The 12,604-nt window shown below is 41.0% G+C and overlaps 1 protein-coding gene across 8 annotated transcripts; it reads left to right on the forward strand.

Moving 5' to 3' along the window:
- Positions 1 to 525: 525 nt before the first annotated feature.
- On the forward strand, positions 526 to 11,329 carry LRR1 (leucine rich repeat protein 1). 8 transcript variants are annotated; one of them, XR_014059874.1, is made up of 5 exons: positions 526 to 809; positions 4,450 to 4,551; positions 6,663 to 7,384; positions 7,789 to 7,933; positions 10,890 to 11,329. XR_014059874.1 is itself a non-coding variant. In XM_081511254.1 (5 exons), the coding sequence occupies exons 1-5, from the start codon at positions 805 to 807 to the stop codon at positions 11,128 to 11,130; spliced, it is 1,209 nt and encodes a 402-aa protein (XP_081367380.1). In that variant the 5' UTR covers positions 526 to 804; the 3' UTR covers positions 11,131 to 11,329. The 8 variants fall into 8 exon arrangements, 6 of the variants coding, with proteins under 6 accessions (XP_081367380.1, XP_081367378.1, XP_081367379.1 ...); XR_014059875.1 differs by having other exon boundaries at positions 4,453 to 4,551; XM_081511254.1 differs by lacking the exon at positions 7,789 to 7,933 and adding an exon at positions 1,190 to 1,331 and having other exon boundaries at positions 4,453 to 4,551.
- Positions 11,330 to 12,604: the final 1,275 nt, after the last annotated feature.

The raw sequence follows: 12,604 nt of genomic DNA on the forward strand, positions 1-12,604 counted from the left end.
CCTCTCCATCATTTACCAAGACAAATATTGTCATATCAAGTTCCCTTCTGAGGTGACCATTGTCGCCTCCAGAGCACCCAAAACAAAACACCAGCCTATCAGCGCCCCAGCTGGCAGGGGGCAACTCGCAAAGCTGGGTAGGCAAAAAGACTCCCCCCAAAACACAGGAACTACTGCCTTTCTTGGGAAGTTCAAAGACCCCACGCGTGCGGGCAGCGTGTAAACTGTCAGCAACGGAAACTAGGACTCGACTCCGAAGTATTACAGCTGGGGCCGTCAGTGCGCGCTCCTGGGAAAGGTCGTGGTGCCCTCGCCGATCGCCGGGTTCGGGAGGCGAGAGCCGGATCCTCTGGCGGTCGGTGTCCGCGCTCGGCAGCACAGTGCAGACTTGGTCCTGCAAGGGAGAGGGGACGCCGTCCGCCCCCGCAGGACTCGTGGAGCCGCTGCCCGAAGAAACCGGGGACGTCGGCACCGCGAGCCGGCAGGCAGATCCCCGGACAGCCCGTGCTCGAGGGCCCCGGCGGCGGCGCGGCGGGGCGGGAAGGGGGAAGTTTCAAAGCCGAGTGGTGGGAGCCGGTGGCTGGCGTCTCGGCGGGATGAAGCTGCACTGCGAGGTGGAGGTGGTCAGCCGGCACTTGCCGGCCTTGGGGCTGAGGAACCGGGGCAAGGGCGTCCGGGCGGTGTTGAGCCTCTGTCAGCAGGCGCCCAGGACTCCGCCGGGTCCCCGAGCTGGAGGCGAGCGGGGCGGCCGGCACCCCGCCTGCCTGTTCATTTCCACCCTGAAGGACAAGCGCGGGACCCGGTATGAGGTGCGTGGAGCCTCCTGAGTGGCCTCCAAGCATTCTTGCCTTAAGTGCCCGACTGTTTCCCCGGCTGGACTCCGTCTTGGGGGTTCCCGAGTGCCCGGCCCCTGAACCCCACCATCACCCGGACCCTGGCGTCTGCCTACGGACCCGAAGGCGGAAAGATTTTGAGAGTCACTTCTTATTTTTCTTGCCCATTTCTGCGACTTTATTGACAGCCTTGCTACTTAGTAGTAGATAGCAACCCCGCCCCTTGAAAGCCTTTGAAATTTCGGCCTGCGTGTAGCATCAGTCCAGTTTGGGAGAACCGTAAAATGACTACACTTTGGTTCAGTAGATTCTGTTTCTCCCAGTTTCTTCGCTAATTTTGTTTGTTTGTTTTTAAGGCTTTGTGGGATGCGTCTAAGGTCGTTAGGCCTGATTGTGCCATGCTCAGTCGCTTCAGTCGTGTCCGACTCATTGCGACCCCAGGGACTGCAGCCCGCCAGGCTCCTCTGTCCATGGGATTTTCCAGGCAAGAATACTGGAGTGGGTTGCCATTTCCTACTCCAGGGGATCTTCCCGATTAGTACAGTAGTAAAGCAGTGATGCTTGGGTTGCATCTTGATAATTTTATTAAAATTCTTGGCTACTGCATCTCTCTTTCTTAACTGTTTAATTTCTTAAGCTTTGATTTGTTGGATCCAGGCCTTTTTTTGTATCTACATAGCAGTAGTAAACCCTCTAGGGTTGGAAGAGGTTGGAAATTGAAATAGAATTTTTAAAGCACAAGTTTTATAAAATCCTTTTACCTTGATTCCCAGGGACGTTCTTTCATGAAAATGACCGGAATACCCTTGTGCCTACTATAATAAAATTGAGGGGCAATTCATCACCCACTGTTGCATCTAACTCTTGACTGGGTTTTGTACAATTTCTGGGGTTGTTTCCCTTACAGTGTTGTATTCTCAGTAAATACTCTTAGTTGAGGAAGAGTTATTGCTGTTTCATTCAGAGCCACGTAAGTGTTTGTGTAAGTAGTTGAAAGTCTAAATAATTCCCTCTTCCGGTGGAATCAACTCATACAATTTTTCAAATGGAAAGGACTTCTGTCACCAGATTTTAAAGGTTAGGAAACTGTTAAGAGAAGCAAAATCATAACCAGAATTGGGTCTCCCTTTTTTCCCTGTTGACCTCCCTAAAACTTATCTTTTCATGCCCACCTTAGGTACTGTCTGTTTTAAGAGTCTGTTATGATCTCTCCTTTAAAACTTCTGCTGTACTAATGTCAGTAGCTGAAAATCCTAACAAAAATTTTATTGTAAACCACTAGTTGAATACTTAGTGTGTGCAGGGTGCAATGCTGGATAGACACTATGGGAAATAAACCTGATTTAGTCACTGTTTTTCCAAGACTAGAAAGGGAAAAACAGAAACCACCACTTAACAAAGGTGGGCTATAATTGCTGTAATAAAGGTAGAAGCAGAGTACTATAATATATTGTAATATTAAAAATGAAATGAATTCTGGTTCAAGTCTTTGAGAAAGTTTTGTGGAAGAGGTGGTCCCCCGGGGCTTGGGACATAGTAGGTGTCAAGTAAACATTTATTTGATAAGTTAAGGTGGTTTGGTCTTGCCCTTGAGGAGTGGGAATTAGTGCTGGGTATGGAAGCACCTTGGGGCTCTTTCTTACAACCTTATGCTTTTCTGTCCCATGACTTCAGCTGTCATCCATCTGACTGATTCCCAAATCTGTATCTTTTGCTAATTCCTTTCTTCCAGCTTGAGCCAGCTACCTACTGGAAATCTTCATTTGGTTGTGTCACAGTATTTCAAACTCAGAATACCTCCAGATTAATTTTCCTTGCCACCCCTAACCCAGCTTTTCTGATAGTGTTCTGCAACTCCTTTAAGTAGTGTTCTGTCCCTCTCCAGGAACCTTAAAGGCTTTCCTTCCCCACATCTGTCAGGATACATTTAACAGGAGGCTTCCTGTGTGCTGTTTTCAGTCTTGCATGAATTCTATGTTCCTTAACAGCACCTGAATACAGGTGCCAGAGAGCTGGCAAGCCAGCTTTCGGGAATAATAGAAATTCATATATCTCATTCGTATGGAAATTCCATACGGTGAACAGCAGCCATTTGCAACCCTTCCCTTCCTATGTGTAAAGTAACTTTTACAACCCCCTCTATTGAGAATGATTCTAGCCTCTGCCTTTCTGGGTGACTTGTTAGATTTTTGATCCCTGTCTCTGCTAAAAAGGGCTATCTTGTAGGAGAGTATATATATGCCCACAATATGTTAAATAAACGCCTTTGTTTCATCAGAGCACTGGTCCCCCTGTCTCCCCCCCCCTTCATGCGGCTCAGCCTCTTTTTTTCTTTCACTTTTTTATCGGTCGACTCTGTACCCCCAAGTTCCAGTCCATTAAAGGACCACAACACACATCCAATATATTATTGAATTTTTTCAATTCTGCTTCCTGGGTAACTTTCGTATTTTCATACCCCCTTCCGTCCCAGGTGTAGCCTAAACCACCATTGTCCCCTGCCTAGCTAGTTTCTTAAAGGATCTCCCTACCTTTACCATTGTCTTGCATCCATCCCATTCTCCCCTCTCCCAAAGTTCTTTATTAAACTTTGTAGTTAAAGGGAACTTTTCAAAATGTAGATGTAACAATAATATCCACTGAATATTCATCTAATCTCCACCATCTAATTTCTGTTTACCTCTCTACACTTACCTGCCTCTTTTCACTGGCTCTTCCAGGCATATTGAACGTCTTTCACCTCCTCACAGTTGCCAAACTCTCTTACCTTCAAGGCTTTGCACACTATTCCGTCTTATTTATATACTACCTCCCTCTCCTCCCCTCAGTATCTTCACTTGCCTAATATCTCTTAATCCTTCGTTTCTTACTCATTTCGGTTCACTTTCATACCCCCAGGCCAGGTAAGAGTCCTTTCCTATATAAGGTCTTATAGCAGCCTGTACTTCCTTGTCTTAATATTTGGTATGCTTGTAATTACTTGTTTAATAAACTTTCTCTCATGAAATTGGCAACTTGATAAGTGTAATTACCATGCTGGTCTTATTTACCACTGTTGTCCCAAGCCCCCTGTCATAGTGCCTGGTGGCTTCTCAATAAATGGTTGTTAAAGTCTGCATCAGAAGCAACATCAGTTATTAAAAATTATTGAGCAGCTATTATATGTTAGTCACTCTTCTGGCTCTGGGAAAATAACACTGAACAGAGGAGACAAGATTCTTGCTTTCATCAAGTTTATATCTTGTGGGAGGCATGCCTACCCCAGGCTAATAGACTGAAGTTAAGAAAGTAGGTAACTACTATTGGCAACTCTTACTACAGCCAGAGTTAGAATGGGAGAGAAGAAGCATTCTCCTCAAACAAAAGGGATTCTGTTCTCGAGGAAGGAAGAGTTACTGGACAGGTAGAACAATTGTATCTTACCCAAAGCTGGATAAGGAGTGTAAATACCCCTAAAACCAATCAAACAAAAACCTTTAAATCTTAAAACCACAAAGCACCCAGACGTAAGGACTAAAAGCCAAACTGAATCCTGGCAAAGTTGCATATTGCAGCTATAATAAATACTGAATAACAGTACCTGGTTTTGTCATTTTTCTCCCCCATTGGTTTTAAGCAGCTAAAGGAGAACATTGAGCAGTTCTTCACCAAATTTGTGGATGAGGGGAAAGCCACTGTGCGGTTAAAGGAGCCTCCCGTGGATCTCTGTCTCAGTAAGGTATGGTATTAATGCGTAGGTTGGTTTAGTGTAAAGAGAATAGAGCCAGTTTCCCTGGCTTGCTTGTGTGGCCTTGAAAAGAGCAGAGTCAGTCTTAGAAAAGTTGCCCAGGATGAGAAGGAAAACTGGTTTTGCTTCTATGCCCAAGATGGAGCCTCAGTGTGTTCTTAGAACTCTATAAGCAGGTGGCACAGGTCTGCATCTTGTCAGCTGAATCACAGGTGAAAAATCTAAATTTGTTGTTAAAAAAAAATGGATAAAATACAATTAGAAACTCTTTAGGGGATATTTTACTTACTATAATCATTTTTTAAAATACATAAACCATTAAGATAAAAACCTGTTTTCTTCTTTGCCTTATCTCGCTTTTTCCTTTTTTCCCTTCCCAGAGGGTAGGAGCTGTGATTTGTTCAACCTTGCATTTTCCTTTATCCTTGACCCCAAGTCAAGTGTTTTGTAAACAATAAAAGTTTAATAACTGTTTAAGCTGTTTTATTGAATGGAGGCGCTTTGTCCTACCTCCTCCTGTTCTGGTTTTTCACACTGTCAAAGGTCAGTGGTCTCTTCCTATCTGCTAATCACATTGCCATGATTACTCATCCATTTTGAGCTCTGAGAATTTTACACTGATGACCACTTCCTTCATAATAACTTTTCTTTCTTGCCACCTGTGATAGGGCACTGTGCTGGTTTATCTTCAGTTTTCTTAGCCGCTCCTTTGTTTCCTGTTTCTTGGCAACCTTTTTTTTATCCTGGGAGTGAAGACTTGATTCTCATCCTCTGCCTGTTCTCTGCCATACATGCTTTCTGTTACCACAGCTCAGCCTTTAACGTGTGTAACTCCCAAGTAGGTCCCTCTGCTGGACCTACTTAACCCAGGTCACCAGACTTTCCTCACTCCACTTCACTGTGTATATTGCTGCGAGAATAATATGTAGCTCTTGTTACGTAATTCTCAACTCAAAATTCTTCAGTGATCTCCCACAGCTTGATCATTCTGTCCTCCTTACCCTAGCATCAACGGTACTCATTTATACTCTATAGCCGTACAATATTTCTACTCTTTTACTCCTCTGCAGAGCTCCCACATTTCAACCAAATACTTAGTTTCCCAAACTTGCTGAAAATTCACTAGTCCTTCACATATAAAGTTTTTGAAACTTCTCAAGTATCCAGCAAGTATTTTTATTGCTGACTTAATTCACATATCACTTTAATAGTGATTTCTCTGTCCAGCTGAAAGCAGTCTCTTGCTTTTGATGTGTTGTACAACTTTTGGCAGTAAGTGCTAAGTTACATTTGCCCTTTTTTTTATTTTTAAAAGTTTCTTGATATATATATATATATATAATTTTTACTTATTTTATTTTTGGCTGCGTTGAGAGTTGCAGTGCGTGGGCATCTCATTGCAGTGACTTCTCGTGGAGCACAGACTCTAGGCGAGTGGATTTCAGTAGTTGTGACATGAGGGCTCAGTAGTACCTCTTGGACTTATTTGCTCTGTGGCATGTGGGATCTTCCCGGACGAGGGATCGAACCCACGTCCCCTGGATTGGCAGGCAGATTCTTATCCACTGCACCACTAGGGAAGTCCTTGGCCTTGCTTTTGACTGGGCTGTTGCTTTTCACAATTCCTAGTCTTTGTAAATAATGCCCCTGGGTATTTTGCCCTATACAGCCCTACCTCAGTCTGTCTCAAAGGCACCGGAGATTTGAGTCAGTTCATCTTTTCATTTTCTTTTGGTTACTGAGGTTAAGTAACTTTTTAAAAAATTTTTATTGGATTATAGTTGATGGGTCAGTTCATCTTAAATCCAGGTCTTCAGTGGAATCTTCATGTTTTCCTGTTTTGTTTTATACTCATATGGTTCCCCCTGTGAACAGTTTTATTTAGAGTGTGTCAGCATAATTTTTTCAAAAACTTTATAAGAATTTTTGTATATGTAATGAAATTTAGTGAAAATAGAATACTGAAAAAAATTTAGTAATTTTCAATAAATAATTGCATGATTTACATATACAACTTCACCACGTTTGTTTAAGATGAATTAGCATGCATGTATTACCTAAAATGTAATTTATAATTGTACAACCTACTTTTACATCTTCAGGCCAATTCCAGCAGTCTAAAGGGTTTCCTTTCAGCTGTGCGACTGGCTCATAGAGGCTGTGATGTTGAGGCACCACTTTCAACCCTCACACCAGTGAAGACTTCAGAATTTGAAAAATTTAAAACTAAAATGGTTATCACATCCAAAAAGGACTACCCTCTAAGCAAGAACTTCCCCTATTCTCTGGAACATCTTCAGACTTCTTATTGTGGGCTTGTCCGGGTTGATATGCGTATGCTTTGCTTAAAAAACCTTAGAAAATTAGACTTGAGTCATAACCATATAAAAAAGCTTCCAGCTACAATTGGAGACCTCATCCACCTTCAGGAACTTAACCTGAATGATAACCACTTGGAATCATTTAGTGTAGCCTTGTGTCAGTCTACTCTCCAGAAGTCACTTAGGAGTTTGGATATCAGCAAGAACAAAATTAAGGCACTCCCCGTGCAGTTTTGCCAGCTCCGAGAACTTACAGATTTAAAACTTGATGATAATGAATTGATTCGACTTCCTTTCAAGATGGGACAACTGAGGAACCTGCGTTTTTTGTCAGCAGCTCGAAATAAGCTTCCATTTTTGCCTAGTGAATTTAAAAATTTATCCCTTGAGTACTTGGATCTTTTTGGAAATACTTTTGAACAACCAAAAGTCCTTCCAGTTATACACCTGCAAATGCCATTAACTTTACTGGAATCTTCTGCACGAACAATATTATATAATAGGTAAGCCTTTGATAGCATCATGGTATTTTCATCATTCTCAGAGTTAAGTCTTTAACATAGCTGTTTATACTGTGAACAATCTGACCCTTTGCTCCAGTGGCCTTCTTTTAAAAAGAAATGACAAGTTATCGGCCTAGAAGAATGGGCATATGAATAAATACAGATAAACTTTATAATGCTCATAGATACCCACTGAAACCCAAGCCAGTCTTCCCTCTTCACCATCCCTAGCTTAAGTGCTCTTATCCTAAAGCAGTGGTTCTCAGAGTTTACTTCGCATTAGAATTACCTAAGGAGCTTTAAAAAATTCTGATGGTTAGTCCCACCCCAGACTTATTAAATCAGAATGTTTGGGAGTAAGACTGAGTTGTTTTTTGTTTTTTGTTTTTTTTTTTACTATCCAGGCGTTTCTAATATACAGCTAGCTAGGATTAAAAGCCTTGGCTTACTTCTCAAATTTTAATATTCATCACATCCCTGGGAGTCTTGTTTAGCAGATTTTGTTTTAGAGATCCGAGGTGGAGATCTGCTTTTTAAACTGCATTCAAGGTGAGGCTGCTAGTTCATGAGTTACACTTTGAATACTAAGGCTATAAAAGTAACTTGGGCTTCCCTTGTAGCTTAGTCGGTAAAGAATCTGCCTGCAATGCAGGAGACCTGGCTTTGATTCCTGGGTTGGGAAGATTCGCTGGAGAAAGAAATGGCAACGCACTCCAGTATTCTTGCCTGGAGAATCCCATGGACAGAGGAGCCTGGCAGACTACTGTCCATGGGGTCGCAAGAGTCAGACACGACTAAGCAACTAAACCACCACCACCACCAAAAGTAACTAAGGGCTCATTATTGTTTTAAAGCAGTGATCCTTGAAAGTGGAGGAGTGCATCACCAATCATGCTTATTGTAACATAGTACTTAACTAAAGCAGATGGCTGGTCCCAACCCTCAGAGATTCTTATTCAATAAATTTGGAGTGGGGATGAAGATACTGCATCTCTAACAAGTTCCAAGGAGATGCTGGTAATGCTTGTCAGGGGACCACACTTGGGAGGACTGCTGGTTTAAGATACTGACTCATAACTAGAAGTTTAAAATTATCTCTTAAGTGACAGTACGTGTAAGTGCCAAGAACAGTGCCAGGTTCATAATGCTGCTGCTGCTGCCAAGTCGCTTCAGTCGTGTCCGACTCTGTGTGACCCCACAGACGGCAGCCCACCAGGCTCCGCCGTCCCTGGGATTCTCCAGGCAAGAATACTGGAGTGGGTTGCCATTTCCTTCTCCAGTGCATGAAAGGGAAAAGTGAAAGTGAAGTCGCTCAGTCGTGTCCGACTCTTAGTGACCCCATGGACTGTAGCCTACCAGGCTCCTCCGTCCGTGGGATTTTCCAGGCAAGAGTCCTGGAGTAGGGTGCCATTGCCTTCTCTGCAGGTTCATAATAGGTTCATAATAGGTCTCAATAAATACTCACTGGATTTATAAATACAAGTAATTTGCTTATTTGGCAAATTAAAAATCAGTGTTATCATTAGTTGTAGAGGAGCTTCTAAATAATATAGATGTGAAATACATACCTAGATCTGGTCATATGGGTCCTAGATTCTACCTCAGATCAACTAGTTCAGAATCTCCAGAGATGGACCCCTACTGTGTGTCATATATTTTTTAAAGTCTCCAGAAGTGATACTCATGATTCAGGTTAAAACCACTGATTTGCTGCTGCTGCTCTGCTAAGTCGCTTCAGTCGTGTCCGACTCTGTGCGACCCCATAGACGGCAGCCCATCAGGCTCCGCCGTCCCTGGGATTCTCCAGGCAAGAATACTGGAGTGGGTTGCCATTTCCTTCTCCAGTGCATGAAAGGGAAAAGTGAAAGCGAAGTCGCTCAGTAGTGTCCGACTCTTAGTGACCCCATGGACTGTAGCCTACCAGGCTCCTCCGTCCATGGGATTTTCCAGGCAAGAGTACTGGAGTGGGGTGCCATTGCCTTCTCCGACCACTGATTTGAGAGAACTCTAAATGGGGTCTTTTGGCAATAAACTACTCCCAAGTCTCTTGTTCTTTGCTTTCTCTGAGACTTACATATGAAAAAAAAAAATAACGTATTTATTCAAATTTGAAAATTATGTCTAAGTGAGAAATACTGTAAATGGTCACTGATGATTTGAAAGGATCATAAATTGGCTAGGATGACTCTGATCTTTACTGAAGTACAATTTTTCAAATTTTCAGCTCCCTTGGTTTAAGAATATAGATCCAAAGCCATGAGAACAATCTCTGCTATTTAGCTGTTGATAGATTGTCCTAACTACTGGTTATAAACATAAAGTTATAGTCTACTAAAAAAATATGTGGGGACTTACACTGGGTAGAAAATACAGTTTTTAACTGTTTCCTGTTTTTCTAAAGTCTATAACCAAGAGCCTGGAATATAAGCAAGTGTTTTGTTTTTTTTTTTAAGTTACTTACACAAGTTAACAGATTAGTACATGTGAAAAAATGAAAAATTGTAAACAAAGTCAATCCCATCCTTTAAGTAAGTAAGCCACTGTTTTTGATTTGATGTGCACTTTTTTTACTAGGGTTTTAAACACCAGTTTAGGGACTTCCCTGGAGGTCCAGTGGTTAAGACTGTACTTCCAGTGCAAGGGACACAGGTTCAATCCCTGGTCAGGGCAGTAAGATCCCACATGCTCTGCGGCAAAACAAAACAGCACCAGTTTAAATTATAATAGTAGGTTTTACTTGTTGCAGAGGATCTGAACACCTGTTAATGGGCCAGCCTATGTACTAGAGAAAGAATAAAAAAAAGTGTGGGAGACACAAAGTGCTTGGGGTATGATTGTGTTTAGGGCGCAGGAGAGATCTGGGCACTGGGCAGGCAATCTCAAGAGATTGTCCCAGTGTTATGCAGGGTGAGAGCAATTGTATTGGGGGCCACTGAAGTTTTAATTTTAAGTAAGAGGGTGAATGACTTCATTTAAACACAGTTAGGAGCCTTGCTTTAGTAAAGTAAAACTAATATCGCAAACAACATTTTTTAAATTTGTTTCACACAGTTTAGGATTCTCTTTGAAACACTTGATGCCTAGGAGTGTATATGTATTTATTTAAATAAATGTTTCTTCACAGATAGAACTGAGAAATTCTCTCATTACCATTTATAGGAATTGTATGAGAGAGCCATACATTTAAATTATGTTACACTGGTCATACAGTATAATTATATAAAGGACAGATGACTCTTTCCTTGTATTCAGTGGGTTATATTAGGTGGCAATACTAAAAGGTACCTACTTTATGGAGTAGTATAGATCCTCTTAGGCTTATGTCATAAGCTGTTATTTAGTATATTTTTCCCATTTGTACCGGTTTGGAAAATAAAAACAATATACTGAATTAATAGAGTAATTTTATTTTCCCATGGCTATAGTTCAGTGTCTAATATATCATGTCCTAATACATGAAGTTTTGAATCATTAAAAATTTCTTTAAAATGTTTTTTTCCAATAGGATTCCATATGGCTCTCATATCATTCCTTTCCATCTTTGTCAAGATTTGGATACTGCAAAAACCTGTGTTTGTGGAAGATACAGTGTAAGCAGTTTTATTCAAGGAACTACGACCATGAATCTCCACTCTGTTTCTCACACTGTGGTCTTGGTAGATAGTATGGGTGGCACTGAGGCACCCATTATCTCTTTCTTCTGTTCTCCAGCCTGTTACGTAAATTCTTGTGATCTGCTCAAGTAATAGGTGATACCACAAAAAGAAATTCCATTTAGTGTCAGACTAATTTGGGATTCACTTTTGGTTTAAATGTCAAATGGGAGAAAGGGAAGCTTTCCATGGATTTTGTATACTGGATTGAGGGGAAGAATGTGTGGTAGTCTTAACATTTTCAATCATTTGACTGTAAAATCGTAATTTCATTAAAACCTGGTTTATTTTATTGTGGGGTTAACTTTTATCAGTTTATCACACTTGTGTTGATTTCAGCCTAGTATTTCCAGTTGTGGGGTTATCTTTTAATGTTAAACAGATACTGATCCCAACCACTCTGATTGTAGAATTTCCTTAATCAATTTTTGTCTTGCATTTAAGTTAAATTGAGTTTCTGTGTGCAGAAAGTACACTTTGGACAAATACTGTCTTAATTGTAGTGGAAACTTGTTCAATATGAAACTACATATGTTTTTAAACATTTGTATTTTCAGGTATATTTTTCTGTATACGGAATTTTATATTCACCAAACATAAAATAGAAGTTGTTTTGGACAAATAGACTTCAGCCTTTAAAAGTTTTATAATATTAATCACATAATCTTTGTTGTGATTTTTAAGTTTTTCCATTTTTAGGGTTGGAATAAGGTTTTGGTATTGGATAGGAATAGAAAATTGCTACTTTTTTTACTAATGAAGTTCTGTATTATATGAGGGTTGTTCTTTTTCTGTTGGTCAGGTTTTTTAAAATTGGGAGTATAATTGCCCTAAGTGTTGTTCGTTTCTGCTGTACAACATAGTGAGTTAGCTGTTGTTGGGTTGTGTGTGTGTCCCTCAGTCGTGTCTGACTCTGCGACGTAGCCTGCCAGGCTCCTCCGTCCATAGGAGTCTCTGTATACATATATCCCCACTCTTGAGCCTCCCACCCCTCTAGGTCATCACAGACCACCAAGTTGAGCTCCCTGTGCTATACATTAACTTTTGGTGTTTAAAACTAAGAATTTTATAAGAATCTTAGGACTTTCTAAACTCATGAATTAACTGAGCTATTGACAAAAAATATTATAAAATTTTAGTAAGTTTCTTTAAAAACATGGTTCTTTAAAAAGTGATGGGGGGACATATTTAAAAGTAATTTGGTGCTTATCTGATTTTTACATGTTCGTGTAGAGAATTATTTCATCAATAAACACAGATATAATAGTCTATGTTGGGAATAAGTGCTAACCATGTTATTCCTACACTCTAGCCCTTTGCATTCTTCCTCATCTACAGGCCATCTCCATGTAAGCATCTTGGCCTACTTAAAACTCATGTACAGAAAGCAGAATTTGTTCTTATAACCCATACCCTTTCCCAGTTTATTTTCCTTTCACTTGATGTTCAACTCCTTTTTCTTCCTTGCCTTTTTGTGTATACTAGACTCACTTCTTTCATTCTGATTTTAACTTTCCATTTTATTCAGTCGTGGTTGTTTACCTCCTCAACCCTCCCCACAGTCAAT

This window comes from Giraffa tippelskirchi, chromosome 7, assembly GCF_054371585.1.
Source record: "Giraffa tippelskirchi isolate mGirTip1 chromosome 7, T2T-mGirTip1v1.2.pri, whole genome shotgun sequence".
NCBI classification, from domain to species: Eukaryota; Metazoa; Chordata; class Mammalia; order Artiodactyla; family Giraffidae; genus Giraffa; species Giraffa tippelskirchi.